This window comes from Staurois parvus, unplaced genomic scaffold (genome assembly GCF_062004578.1).
Source record: "Staurois parvus isolate SC_StPar_1 unplaced genomic scaffold, SC_StPar_1.0 ptg000897l, whole genome shotgun sequence".
Taxonomy (NCBI): Eukaryota; Metazoa; Chordata; class Amphibia; order Anura; family Ranidae; genus Staurois; species Staurois parvus.
The window spans coordinates 93804-109391 of NW_028318693.1; the positions used below are offsets into that span (position 1 = coordinate 93804).

Genomic DNA, 15588 nt, shown 5'->3' on the forward strand with positions numbered 1-15588 from the left:
GTAAAACACAAATATGCGGCCTCACAGAACTGGGCTTTTTTCTGTGGGACTGCATATTTACCTGTCTTTGTGCTGGGAGCGCACCGCACAGCATGCTCCCTGCATAAAGACCGCAGTATCACGGAGAGCACCAGGTCTTGTTCTAATGATCGGGCCCCTGGACTCCCGATTCCGGGTCACAGGATCGCTGTGATAGCCAGTCAGAGGCTAAATGTCAGGGACCATCGCGACGCATGAGTCTACACATGCGTAGGCGTCTGTCAAGACGTGCAGGTAGCAGGGCACTAGGACCCAGGCGCACCCGTCGTCTTGACAGTACTAGGCAGGCACTGGGACCTAGGCGGCACCTGTCAGGTGCAGGGCGGGCTACTTAAGCTAGCCCTGCACAGATGCTTGTTGCCGAATGGTCTTTTGTATCCTGTTGCCTGTGTAGTGAGTACTCTGATCTGGATTGTCTGACCTTGTTGCCTTCTCCTGTCCTGACCCCTTGGCTTGCCTGACTCTGCTCCTGGATGTTCCCTTATAGATCTGATCTTTTGGTATTGACCCTGCGTGTGACCCGACTATTCTTTGCCTATCGTCTTGTACCTCACCGACCCGCTAGTTACCGACCCGGCTTGTTTGACTCTGACTTTGCTCATCCGTCCATCCATCACTCAGGGCTTCCCGGGCTCCCTCACATCAGACTCTTAACCCGCTGGAGCCCTTGGCAGACTCCTCTACCTCTGGTAGAGATACCTAGCAGCTGCGACCTGGGGCCCTGGTGAACAAGTGCTCTGGTACTTAGACTCCGCACTCTGGGGAGGCTCTATCAGGGGATGGATAGAGGTACTGTCAGGCGGTCCGTTACACTATCACAGTGATCAGTCTCTGTACAACCCAGCCTCCCTTGTTTTTTTTCTCTCTCTATGAATGAAGGAGAGCGATATATTGTGTCTCTCTGACTCCTGGCATAGAGAGAGAAAAAATTTTGTAAAAAATAAATAAATATTAAAAAATAAAGAAAATACCTAGATCAAGGTTTGATCTAGTTCAGTGCCAGGGTTAGTGTTTGGGTCAAGGTCAAAGGTCGGGGTCAAAGGTCAATTTGGTATCAATGTCCGTGTGTTTTTAGGTAAAAAAAAAGACAAAAACAAAATGCGCACTATTGTTTCTGGGCTGTACTACGCGTACAAACAACAATGAACATACACATATATATGGTATCGCTGCGATCGTCAAGAGCTGGAGAATTTATTTTGGGTTGTTCTTTGGTGGTAGGTTATGGTAGTAACAAGAAACACACAGCTAAATAATAAATAATGATTTTCTTTTTTATTATTTTGGGCCAATTTTCCTTTTGATAATAAAAAAAAAAAATCAGGAGATATTCATTACCATTTACCACCAAATGAAAGCCCAATGTGTCCTGAAAAAAACAAGGTGTAATCCACCTGAATGTACAAAGTAGTGATGATATGTACGGTTTTACTAACACATGTCAACATTGCAAAATTGTGCTTAGGCATTTAGATGTGGTTTACCCTTAGGCATGAAGTGGTTAAGGACCACAGTACACAGATACCTTTCCTGCCACGTGACTGTTACCTTGAAGTAGGCCATTCATTTCCTTTTCTCCCCCCAAACTTTTCTCTTTCCTTTGTTAATCCCTTTGGTTGTATCTGTTTCTGTTGTAATTCTGACTTTCATGCTTTTGTTTCTGTCTCCTTGTCTATAGATTCTTGTGATTTGTTTGGTTTTACATGTTCTACTGTGTCATTAAATTGACCCATGCAGGGCAAAATAGGTGATTGCCTAAAATGTAGTGGTGCACTGAAATGAAAATTCTGGACCAAAACCAAAAATTCAGGATGCACTTGGCCGAAAAACCAAAACTGAAATGAACAGTTTAAAAAAAAAAAAAAAAAAAAAAATATATATATATATATATATATATATATATATATATAATTTTTTTTTTTTTTTTTTTTTTTTTACATAATTGTATTATGTTCAACTTTTTAATATCATGAATTTAGATGAACATGAATTTAAAAAAAAATACAATCCAGTAACGTAAAATAACTTTTATTGAAAGTAACACAGAAAAATTGGACAGAGAATAAAATGAAATGTATATAAAATTAAAAAACTTAAATAGAGGCTTTTTGCATTGACGTCAGTAGGGGACGTTTATGCATTTAAATCAGGGGGATGCGATTTTGCATTGATATCAGTGGGACATGATTTTGTATTGAAGTCAATTGTCATTATTGTCACATTTTTTTTGTTTTTTTCTATTGGTCAAACACTGAACTCTTTTTTTCAACCGACAATTTTCAATGGCCGATAAATTGGTGCATCACTACTAAAATGTATACATAGCAAAAAACATTTTTTTATATCTTTTATTGATTTTAATAATTATTTATACAATGGAGAAAGATGCATTAGAAAAAGGAAATATAATGGATTGGTTACAAACAGGGAAAACGCAACATTGAAGGAATAATGGAAGGACAATAGAGTACCATGAACCATTAATATGGCAATAGTTTTTAGGAATAGTATTGTCGTATGGTAAAGGAGGAACAAAGATAAACAAAACGGTTGATCAGAAGGCTAAAACCGGCCATACATGGATTGAAATTTGGTTGGTTCAGCAGGGACTGGCCGAGATTCGATCCATCTATGGGCTTCTCCATATGAAAGCTTTCCAGTCCATAACTCTGCTACCAAAATGGACATCTCTGGATTTACTAAGAGGCAGATTAACCACCTAAACCTACAATGACCCCATCAAAAATCAGGATGGCTGGATAGGGGTTCTCAGCTCAGGTTGCAGTACAGATGGTTTAGAGGTCTGTTTACAAACCAGCCTAGCCCCAGGCGTACCTCTGTCTTCTATGGTTATTAAAAAATAATTGTCTCCACAGATTGTTTTTGGCCAAGGAATGCCATGGACACAGACTCCGATCTGCCTTCTGGGTGGGTTAGGGTGCAGGACACTTCTGGAACATACTACTGGCATGTACCCACTGGGACCACACAGTGGGAACCACCATCCGACATCCATGGGGAGCCCAAGATGTATTCCCCCACCAGTGACCTCACCCCGACAGAAGAGGTAGGTTATCTGTCATCTAAAGCAGCGTTTTTCAACCACTGTGCCGCGGCACACTAGTGTGCCGTGAGATATTGTCTGGTGTGCCGTGGGAAAAATTGCAATTTCATCCGTAACGTGGCCTCGGCTCACAAATAGACCAATCATTAGAACAGCAATGGGCAAACTACGGCCCGCGGGCCGTATACGGCCCGGCGGACCTTTTATTCCGGCCCGCGGAGCGTGATACTGTCAGGATGATCTGTCCCCCTCGACGTATCTGCGCATGTGCCGGAGATCGCCGATCGGCTGCTAATGCCTGAAACTGGCACATGCGCAGATACATCGAGGGGGACAGATCCTCATAGGAGACAGATTTTCATGCTACACAGGAACGGCGAGAGGAACGCGCGGAGCAAAGGTAAGTGAATTGACACAGGGGGGGCTTGGGGACTTAATATGGGGGATGAATTCCTATATGGGGGATGAATTACTATAGGGGGGATGAATTACTATAGGGGGGATGAATTACTATAGGGGGGATGAATTACTATGGGGGATGAATTACTATGGGGGATGAATTACTATATGGGGGATGAATTACTAAAGGGGGGATGAAATACTATGGGGGATGAATTACTATATGGGGGATGAATTACTATATGGGGGATGAATTACTATATGGGGGATGAATTACTAAAGGGGGGATTAATTACTATAGGGGGGATGAAATACTATGGGGGATGAATTACTATATGGGGGATGAATTACTATATGGGGGATGAATTACTATAGGGGGGATGAATTACTATAGGGGGGATGAATTACTATGGGGGATGAATTACTATATGGGGGATTAATTACTATGCTTACTATGGGGGAATATTACTATACTTACTATGGATGACGCATACACATCATTCATCTACTCTTGGTCCGGCCCCCGGGTCAATTATAAAATACTTAATTTCATAATAAAGTAATTATAAAATAATTTCTTTGTGTTTGATTCCTATTCAAGAGAATTACTTTATATATAGTCAATATAGGCACAGAGGTAAATTTTTTTAACATTTTCTAATGGTGGTGTGCCTCGTGATTTTTTTCATGAAAAAAGTGTGCCTTTGCACAAAAAAGGTTGAAAAACACTGATCTAAAGTTCATACCCGTACTTACTGAATAAGGGGGTGCTAGGCGAGAATGGGCCTGTTTTTGGGAGGGGGGGGGGTAGAGCATGTGCTCTATGGTAATGTGTATAATGATATCTGGAATACTTGCCCTAATGACTGTGTAGATGGCGGCCTTTTACGTATAGTTTAGTGAGGTTCTGCAGAAAGCTCCAAGATCTCATGTAGAGTTGTGAGCCATTGAGTAGTTAGGGGTTAAGTAGATTAAAAACCCTGAAATCGTTTGTAAGCTTTAACATGCTAATGTCACTTTTTAAATTTTTTTTTGTCAATATTTTTAAATGGATAACTTTCAATCCAATAACCCTTGGTCAGCCTGCCATTAAGGTCCTCGTTCAGGCACTTGCACAGACTATGCTCCATCCCCCGTCCTCCAACAGGCTTCTGATGACTAGTAGTGGCGGTTTTCAACACACATGACACAGACATAGTCTTATTGATCTCACCAATGGGATATCCATCCTGAGAAATGCCATTGCAGCCACCATTGAAGTGCATGTAGACAGAAAATCACTGCAAAGAGTTTGCAGGGGGTCATTGCCTCCCAGACTTTTAACTTCCCTGGAGGTATTCCCGAGTGTAAAGTTTCAGCACCTCAAGTGGTAACCCTGAGCTACACTCGGGAATACACTGCAGCGTTGCTTCGGGATCTCTTCTGCACTTACCTTGTCCTGCACTCCTGCGATGTCCTCCCTGCAGTGTCCCTGGCAATGTCCTCCGGCCGATGCCGGCATCTGTCTTCAGGGTTCCGGTCCCTGTGACGTCGGGACATACGGGGACAGAACTGGCGGGAAATTTGAAAATTGTTTAAGTGACATTCACTAAACACACTAAAATCACATAGTATAACATTCCTGTATCAAACCATTTCACATACATTTTGTCCCGAGTGCTTTGTCCTGCGCCCTGCCTGCATTTTGTCTGTTCTTTCTGCCTGGAAACTGAGAAACGTCCATGGCGTCCAAAAAGCGTCCCTTTAGGTCAAAATCGGTTTTAGACCGGCTAGAGAACAGCGATAGTAAATCAGAACCACTTGCAGAATTGAATGATAATGATTCATGGGGGAAATTCGTCATCAGACACTGAAAACGATTCTGCGACTTTGCTCAGTGATGTGCGAACTTGGCGCTCTATTTCACATTTCAGTGTTTTTGGTTTGATTATATTATTGAATAAAATTTATTATTATATTATTATTTTTTATGATTATTAAATTATAATTTATGATTTTGTGTTTCAAATTTTAACATACCCGGGATGTTTACTAGACTCTTGTCTGGACAGAATTCAGTGAGTTATTCCTAAAAATTACAGACCTACAATATAAAAAAAACATTTCCGTTCCCGCCCCCCTTCGATCTCCCCCTAAAGTTCTCCAACCTTTCATAATGTTCAGTGAGCCATTATCCTAACTGACAAAATTCACGAAATCTATCGCTAACAACTCCCATTCACTAGTAATCACCAGAAACTTAGCATTGTTTTTGTGATCCTCTCTTTCCTCCTTACCATAAGGACATTGACGCTGTGATTTTCTATTTCCTATGTTTTGTTGTCAGTACAGTGCCTATGTTATGCTGGTAATGACTCTGTCCCTGTTACATTGCTTCATTGTCAATAAAATGTTTGAACAAGAAAAAAAACATATTTCCATGCAAAAAAATGTTCCGCTTTGAGCACAGAAATATGTACATAATCAGATCGCTAGGGAGGCTACGAGTGCCGGGAGGCAGGGCGGGGTGTTAGGATCATGTGACCGCCGTGATTGGCGGTCACATGATCGTAAAAGTTCCTAATCTCAAGGGGAGATCGGGACCTTTCCATGAGTCACTGACATATGTGCTGGGAGCACGCAGGGCGGGCGCTCTCGGCACATATGTATTTTCTAATTGCACGCAAATATGCGGCCGCTCAGCATCAAGGCCCAGACGCCGAGAGGTCGCATATTTGTGTGTACTCGGTGTCTAGGGGTTGAATAAAATGACTGTGCTTATGATACAGTGCTTTAGCAAACATTCAGTTATGGGTTATATCTCCTTTAAAGCAGTTGTAAAGGCAGAAGGTTTTATTACCTTCATGCATTTTATGGAGCGCGAGATTAAATTATTATTAGCACTTTTATGCTTTTAGTTTGCTGTAATTTTGAGTGGAGCGCGGCACACTTATGATATCTTATTACTATTGGCACATTTATGTGTATGGTGCAAGCGATCTGCTAGTATATATGTATCACATTTTTGGCTCGGAGAATTTGGCATAGCAGTTTACAAGTTTTCGTTGTATTTTGTTAAGGTAATAAACCTTCTGTGTGCTGCTCCCCCCACAGCCCCCCTAATACTTTCCTGAGCTCCATCTCAATCCAGCAATGTGCATGAGAGCTTCCGCTGTCCCAAGACTCCCTCTCCTCATTGGCTAAGACAGCTGCAGGAGCCATTGGCTCCCACTACTGTCAGTCACAGCCAGTGAGCCAATGAGGAAGAGAGCAGAGGGTGGGCCGAGCTGTGGCTCTATGTGTCTTATGCATGTGGCTCAGGAGCAAGCATGCACCAGTTCCCTCATAGCAAGCGGCTTGCTATTTGGGGCACTGGTCAAGGGGGAGGTGGCAGAAAAGTAGAGGATCAGGGCTGTTCTGTGCAAAACCACTGCGCAAAGCAGGTAAGTATGACATGTTTGCTATTTAAAAAAAAAAAGCCGAACCTTTAATACTATTTTAAGGTTCATGCACACCAGTAGTCACGCAGAATGCACATCCGTTGGTGTGCTATGGAGGAACAGTGCCTTCACACTGATCCTGGTGCATCACCTGTTACTTCTTTTTTGAGGAAACTTTTTCCCAAAATGGTTACATTCAATGCATGCCTCGAATGATAATGGTCACAGTTGCTTGTGTTCTCAACCTAGCTGTCAAACCATCAAATGTGTCATAAGCATCATAACTGATCACATCAGCAGCTGTGGATCAGGCAGAGGCTAAGACGGCACCCCCTCTGGCTGAGGAACTTCAGCCAATTTTACAAAACTTTAAGTACTGTAAGATGGTGGATTTGCTGTGACTTCCTGTTGAGTTGCAGCCTGCTCCCCTACTGCAGAGACTGGTCCTGTAGCTTCCTGGGATGTGTGATATGTATCCAAGGAGGCTGAAACCTGGGGGTACTGGCAGAATACAGAACTAGGAACAAGTACCTGATGGAAAAGGTACTTGCTTCCCAACACATCCATGCCCCCCCCAAAAACCAAAACTAGAGAAGTGTGAAAAGGGGAGTGGGGAGTGATTAGGTTCTTTTATAGGCAAAGTATGATTGAAGGTCTGCTTAAAGTGGAACTATACTCGCCTCTGATCCCGAGATGTGCTGTCCCGGAGCAAACCCCCCAGCTGCTGACATCTTCGGGTGGGCGGCTTCCGGGTCACGGTCGGATTGCCAAAATCGCATCGCATGGGTGAGAACACCCATGTGATGCGATTCTCGTGTGGGTACAGAAAGGGTCCTGCACCTTTTTGGTGTGGATGCGATGCAATTTGAGCCATACAAAATGTATGGCTCCAATCTAACCTCACAGACATTGCATGTAATTCACAACGGAATGCAGTTCGATTCCTGTGTGAATTGCAGTGTCCCGCAGCACATAGTGTGAACCCAGTCTCGGAGTAATTTTTTTGGAGAGGTCTGTACTGCGTTTTACAGTGCATCATTTGCATTCCTCAAGACAGGTATTTTTGACTGGATATGGTGACGTATGGGGCTTATCCATGCGAGCCTGACATTAAGCCTGTGGGTGAGTGTACCAGTATTACATACCTGTATCTAATTAGTTTTGTCCATGGGGTAACTCCATTTCCTTAACAGAGATTATATATTCAAGCTGATAGGTTTATGATCAAACTACCAATCCCTCTGTGTATGCCGTCACTTCATCTAAAACGGTATGGTATTTGGTCTGGTTTTATTAACCATTTGTATGTAAGGTAAATAATGGCAATAGTATCCAGTCATATTGTTGTGCGCAGTACATTTCACTCTAATAGGCATTCATTACAGCTGAGCGTACATTTTTATATATTTGAATAAAGGTTATATATTTTAGATTCATCAATTGGCCGGATGGTGTGTAGGGAAATGCACCCTTGTCCAGTATAGATTTGTTATTTGCCAAAGATGATGATTTACAATTAGGGTTTAGTTCAATAGTTGGAAAAGGTACTTTCTTCCCAACCCATCCATGCCCCCCCAAAAACCAAAATTAGCGAAGTGTGGAAAGGAGAGGGGGGAGTGATTAGGTTCTTTTATAGGCAAAATATGAGCAAATGTCTGCTTAAAGCAGAACTATACTCTCCTCTGATCCCGAGATGTGCTGTCCTGGAGCCCTCTGCTTGGCTGCTGACATCTTCGGATGGCCAGCTTCCGGGTCCCAAATGATGAACGGATTGCCAGAAATTGTGCGGGTACAAAAAGGGTCCTGCAGCTTTTTGGTGCGGATGCGATGCAATTTGAGCCATACAAAATGTATGGCTCAAATCTAACCGCACAGACATTGCATGTCATTTGCACATGAATGCAGTGCGATTCCCGTGTGAATTGCAGTGTCCCGCACCACATAGTGTGAACCCAGTCTCAGGGAGTAATTTCATTAAACACTTGTTAGAGGATAAGTTCACCATTGCCAAAAAAAATCATAAATGCACATCTTTTTGCAGGTAAAAAAGTGCATTTATTATTTTTTTACTGGGAGTCTGCAAAGCATTGCACTTGCAATCAGCAGATCGTGGGTTCTATGCAGGGCTCCTGCAGACTGCGTGTAAGCTGTGTGTTTGTACCTTGTGTGAGCAGTCCGTTACACAATGACAGGAACTTTCAGTGAACGACCATAGCACTCAACCGTGCCCTGGCAGTTCCTTGAGAATCCCAACCACGGCACTACCTGCTTGGAGTTTGCATGTTCTCCATGTCTGCTTTGGTTTCCTCCGGGTACTCCGGTTTTTTCCCATATTCCAAAGACATTCTGGTAGGTTAATTGTCTCCTGTCCAAATTGGCCCTAGTATGTGTATGTATGAATGTAAGTTAGGGACCTTAGATTGTACACCCCTTGAGGGTTTGGGACTGATGTGAATGTACAATATATATGTAAAGTGCTGTGTAAATTGACGGCGCTATATAAGTACCTGAAATAAATTATAAATAAACTTCAATCGAACAGCTGCAAAGCCTGTTGGTAATTGTAGTTTCTGATTCACAGAATACTGTTAATGAGTGAAGCGCCCCCGGTGGATGGAGCCCTGCACAGCTGTGCCTTTTTTTAATTGTGACAGCAGACACTGGGAGAAGATCCCTGGTCTGCTGTCACAGCGGGGATAGGGGGGCGCGGGGAAGCTGCAGCACTAACATGTTACACCAGGGGTCTCCAAACTTTCTAAAGGCAGGGCCAGTTTACTGTCCTTTAGACTTTAGGGGGGGCTGGACTGTGCCCAGTGGGAGTAAACAATGCCCTATGTTTGATATTGGTGGAGAAATAGTTGGTGTCAGTAGAAGGAATTATTCCCCATCGCTGGTGTCAGTGGAAGGAATTATGCCCCATCGCTGGTGTCAGTGGAAGGAATTATGCCCCATCGCTGGTGTCAGTGGAGGGAATAGTACCTGATTTTTGTTGTAAGTGGAAGGAATTATGCCCCATTGGTGGTGTTAGTATGAGGAAAATGCCTCAAGGGCTGGATAAAGGCAAGTACAGGGCCGCAGTTTGGAGACCACGGTGTAACATGTTAGAAAAGGTGGTGTTATCCTGTAGCCTCCCTAGCGGTCTGATTATGTCCATATTTCTGTGCTCAAAGTGGTACATTTTTTTGCATGGAAATATGTAGTTTTTTATTGTAGGCTGTAATTCTTAGGAATAACTCACTGAAATCTGTCCGAACAAGAGTCTAGTAAACATCCTGGGAATGATAAAATTTGAAACATAAAATCATAAATTAGAATTTAATAAATAATCATAAAAAATAATATAATAATAATAAATTAAATTCAATAATATAATCAAACCAAAAACACTGAAATGTGAAATAGAGCGCCAAGTTCGCACATCGCTGAGCAAAGTCGCAGAATCGTTTTCAGTGTCTGATGAGGAATTTCCCCCACGAATCATTATCACTCAATTCTGCAAGTGGTTCTGATTTACTATCGCTGTTCTCTAGCCGGTCTAAAACTCCTTTTGACCTAAAGGGACACTTTTTGGACCCCATGGACGTTTCTCAGTTTCCAGGCAGAAAGAGCAGTAAAAATGCAGGCAGGGCGCCGGACAAAGCACTCGGGACAAAATGTATGTGAAATGGTTTGATACAGGAATGTTATACTATGTGATTTTAGTGAATGTCACTCTTTGACATTTTTAAATTTCCCGCCGGTTACGTCCCAACGTCGCAGGGAATGGAACCTGGAAGACAGATGCCAGCATCTGAATGGAAGAGAGAGATGCATTGTATCTCTCTCTATCTCTCATCATAGAGAAAACAACTGTTAAAAAAAAAAGTAAATATTAAAAATAAGAAAAAATACCTAGATCAAGGTTTGATCTAGTTTATTACCAGGGTTAGTGTTTGGGTCAAGGTCAAAGGTCCAGGTTTTTATTTTTTTCTACATTGGTGTCAGTATCAGTGTGTTTTAGGTAAAAAAAAACAAACAAACAAACAAAATGTGCACTTTTGTTTCTGGGCTGTACTACGGGTACAAACACACATACAGTGGGGCAAAAAAGTATTTAGTCAGCCACCAATTGTGCAAGTTCTCCCACTTAAAAAGATGAGAGAGGCCTGTAATTGGCATCATAGGTAGACCTCAACTATGAGAGACAAAATGAGAAAACAAATCCAGACAATCACATTGGCTGATTTGGAAAGAATTTATTTGCAAATTATGGTGGAAAATAAGTATTTGGTCACCTACAAACAAGCAAGATTTCTGGCTCTCACAGACCTGTACCTTCTTCTATAAGAGGCTCCTCTGTCCTGCACTCATTACCTGTATCAATGGCACCTGTTTGAACTTGTTATCCGTATAAAAGACACCTGTCCACAACCTCAAACAGTCACACTCCAAACTCCACTATGGTGAAGACTAAAGAGCTGTCGAAGGACACCAGGAACAAAATTGTAGACCTGCACCAGGCTGGGAAGACTGAATCTGCAATAGGCAAGCAGCTTGGTGTGAACAAATCAACTGTGGGAGCAATAATTAGAAAATGGAAGACATACAAGACCACTGATAATCTCCCTCGATCTGGGGCTGCACGCAAGATCTCACCCCGTGGGGTCAAAATGATCACAAGAACGGTGAGCAAAAATCCCAGGACCACACGGGGGGACCTAGTGAATGACCTGCAGAGAGCTGGGACCAACGTAACAAAGGCTACCATCAGTAACACACAACGCCGCCAGAAACTCAGATCCTGCAGTGCCAGACGTGTCCCCCTGCTTAAGCCAGTACATATCCGGGCCCGTCTGAAGTTTGCTAGAGAGCATTTGGATGATCCAGAAGAGGATTAGGAGAATGTCATATGGTCAGATGAAACCAAAATAGAACTGTTTGGTAGAAACACAACTCGTCGTGTTTGGAGGAGAGAATGCTAAGTTGCATCCAAAGAACACCATACCTACTGTGAAGCATGGGGGTGGCAAAATCATGCTTTGGGGCTGTTTCTCCACAAAGGGACCGGGATGACTGATCCATGTACAGGACAGAATGAATGGGGCCATGTATCATGATATTTTGAGTGCAAACCTCCTTCCATCAGCAAGGGCATTGAAGATGAAACATGGCTGGGTCTTCCAACATGACAATGATCCCAAACATACCGGCCGGGCAACGAAGGAGTGGCTTCGTAAGAAGCATTTCAAGGTCCTGGAGTGGCCTAGCCAGTCTCCAGATCTCAACCCCATAGAAAACCTTTGGAGGGAGTTGAAAGTCCGTGTTGACCGGCAACAGCCCCAAAACATCACTGCTCTAGAGGAGATCTGCATGGAGGATGGGCCAACATACCAGCAACAGTGTGTGCCAACCTTGTGAAGACTTACAGGAAACGTCTGACCTCTGTCATTGCCAACAAAGGATATATAACAAAGTATTGAGATGAACTTTTCATATTGACCAAATACTTATTTCCCACCATAATTTGCAAATAAATTCTTTCCAAATCAGCCAATGTGATTGTCTGGATTTTTTTTCTCATTTTGTCTCTCATAGTTGAGGTCTACCTATGATGCCAATTATAGGCCTCTCTCATCTTTTTAAGTGGGAGAACTTGCACAATTGGTGGCTGACTAAATACTTTTTTGCCCCACTGTATATGGTATCGCTGCGATCATCAAGAGCTGGAAAATTTATTTTGGGTTGTTTGGTGGTAGGTTATGGTAGTAAAAAAAAAACAGGAGATGTCCATTACCATTTACCACCAAATGAAAGCCCAATTTGTCCTGAAAAAAACAAGGTGTAATCCACCTGGATGTACAAAGTATTAGTGATGATATGTGCGGTTTTACTAACACATGTCAACGTTGCAAAATTGTGCTTAGGCGATATGATTTGTTTACCCTAAGACGTGAAGGGGTTAAAGTGATACTTCCCTATATCCGCTCTCCCCGGACCCTGCATTCACTATATCCGCTCTCCCCGGACCCCGCATTCACTATATCCGGTCTCCCCGGACCCCGCATTCACTATATCCGGTCTCCCTGGACCCCGCATTCACTATATCCTCTCTCCCCGGACCCCGCATTCACTATATCCGCTCTCCCCGGACCCCGCATTCACTATATCCGCTCTCCCCGGACCCCACATTCACTATATCCTCTCTCCCCGGACCCCGCATTCACTATATCCGCTCTCCCCGGACCCCGCATTCACTATATCCGCTCTCCCAGGACCCCACATTCACTATATCCTCTCTCCCCGGACCCCGCATTCACTATATCCTCTCTCCCCGGACCCCGCATTCACTATATCCGCTCTCCCCGGACCCCGCATTCACTATATCCGCTCTCCCCGGACCCCGCATTCACTATATCCGCTCTCCCCGGACCCCGCATTCACTATATCCGCTCTCCCCGGACCCCGCATTCACTATATCCGCTCTCCCCGGACCCCGCATTCACTATATCCGCTCTCCCCGGACCCCGCATTCACTATATCCGGTCTCCCACAGTACGCACAACATTTTCTTTACTGCATATACAGACTGATTTTGCTATTGAGGGTTTATTCACACTTTAAACCATGGAGAATTTCCATGATGTGTTTTAATCCATTTGATTGTTTTGCAATTGAAAAGTGGATTAAACTTCCTCCCACCTGGCCCTGTGTGTGACCAGCATGGAGATCATCTCTGATAAGACTGTTGTATTTGATGGATAACTTGCTCTTCATTTCACTGAGCTGTGTGGAACATTTCCTGCAGGAGACATCACAGGAGCAGCTGTCCGATTACAGCCACATTGACGCAGAGGAGGTGACCTTCCACATCAATGATCTGAGTCTCAGGTGCGTGTCCCCTCCGTGGTAAGGGCCGGTCATATACTGACTGTGTGATAATGGTGCTCCTTAACAATCAGAGACTATTTGTTGTTATGATGGAGAATCCAGTAAACATTCACAATTCATAACTAGGTGTTATTGTTTCCAGTTCTGCCGATCCGGGAGACGAACAGGAGCTTGTACAGAGCACAGAGCCTGAGCCACAGGTATCTCCACTAAACGTTCTTAGTTCTCGAGCATCCTCCCCCTCTCTCTTTCTGTAACCACTCCCCCCCATCCTTTTCTCTCTCTTTATACTTCACACTCCTCCTCCTTTGCTCGGTCTCTTTCTCTCCCTCCCCCCTCTCTCCCTCCCTCTCTCCCTCTCCCTCCCTCTCCCCCTCCCTCCCCCTCCCTCTCCCCCTCCCTCCCCTCCCTCCCTCCCCTCTCTCCCTCTCCCTCCCCTCTCTCCCTCTCCCTCCCCTCTCTCCCTCTCCCTCCCCTCTCTCCCTCCCCTCTCTCCCTCTCCCTCCCCTCTCTCCCTCTCCCTCCCCTCTCTCCCTCTCCCTCCCCTCTCTCCCTCTCCCTCCCCTCTCTCCCTCTCCCTCCCTGCCTCTCCCCCTCCCTGCCTCTCCCCCTCCCTGCCTCTCCCCCTCCCTGCCTCTCCCCCTCCCTGCCTCTCCCCCTCCCTGCCTCTCCCCCTCCCTGCCTCTCCCCCTCCCTGCCTCTCCCCCTCTCTCCCTCCCTGCCTCTCTCCCTCCCTGCCTCTCCCCCTCTCTCCCTCCCTGCCTCTCCCCCTCTCTCCCTCCCTGCCTCTCCCCCTCTCTCCCTCCCTGCCTCTCCCCCTCTCTCCCTGCCTCCCCCCTCCCTCTCTCCTTCCTCCCCCTCTCTCCCCCTCCCCCTCTCCCTTTATCCCCCTCTCTCTCTCCCTCCCCCTCTCCCTCTCTCCACCCCCCCTCTCTCCTTTGCTCGGTCTCTCTCCTTTGCTCGGTCTCTCTCCTTTGCTCGGTCTCTCTCCTTTGCTCGGTCTCTCTCCTTTGCTCGGTCTCTCTCTCTCCTTTGCTCGGTCTCTCTCTCTCCTTTGCTCGGTCTCTCTCTCTCCTTTGCTCGGTCTCTCTCTCTCCTTTGCTCGGGCTCTCTCTCTCCTTTGCTCGGGCTCTCTCTCTCTCTCTCCTTTGCTCGGGCTCTCTCTCTCTCTCTCTCTCTCCTTTGCTCGGGCTCTCTCTCTCTCTCTCTCCTTTGCTCGGGCTCTCTCTCTCTCTCTCTCCTTTGCTCGGGCTCTCTCTCTCTCTCTCTCCTTTGCTCGGGCTCTCTCTCTCTCTCTCCTTTGCTCGGGCTCTCTCTCTCTCTCTCTCCTTTGCTCGGGCTCTCTCTCTCCCTCTCCTTTGCTCGGGCTCTCTCTCTCCCTCTCCTTTGCTCGGGCTCTCTCTCTCCCTCTCCTTTGCTCGGGCTCTCTCTCTCCCTCTCCTTTGCTCGGGCTCTCTCTCTCTCTCCCTCTCCTTTGCTCGGGCTCTCTCTCTCTCTCCCTCTCCTTTGCTCGGGCTCTCTCTCTCTCTCCCTCTCCTTTGCTCGGGCTCTCTCTCTCTCTCCCTCTCCTTTGCTCGGGCTCTCTCTCTCTCTCCCTCTCCTTTGCTCGGGCTCTCTCTCTCTCTCTCCCTCTCCTTTGCTCGGGCTCTCTCTCTCTCTCTCCCTCTCCTTTGCTCGGGCTCTCTCTCTCTCTCTCCCTCTCCTTTGCTCGGGCTCTCTCTCTCTCTCTCCCTCTCCTTTGCTCGGGCTCTCTCTCTCTCTCTCCCTCTCCTTTGCTCGGGCTCTCTCTCTCTCTCTCCC

At 45.3% G+C, this 15588-nt stretch overlaps 1 protein-coding gene across 2 annotated transcripts in view; it reads left to right on the top strand.

Annotated features, from left to right (window-relative positions):
* APBB1 (amyloid beta precursor protein binding family B member 1) overlaps positions 1-15588 on the top strand; it is a 55740-nt gene that overhangs the window by 11045 nt on the left and 29107 nt on the right. For both annotated transcript variants that reach the window (XM_089656306.1, XM_089656305.1), the window contains 3 exons: positions 2916-3106; positions 13706-13788; positions 13931-13988. In XM_089656306.1, coding sequence (XP_089512432.1) covers positions 2916-3106; positions 13706-13788; positions 13931-13988 — 332 coding nt within the window. The remainder of the gene's footprint in view (positions 1-2915; positions 3107-13705; positions 13789-13930; positions 13989-15588) is intronic.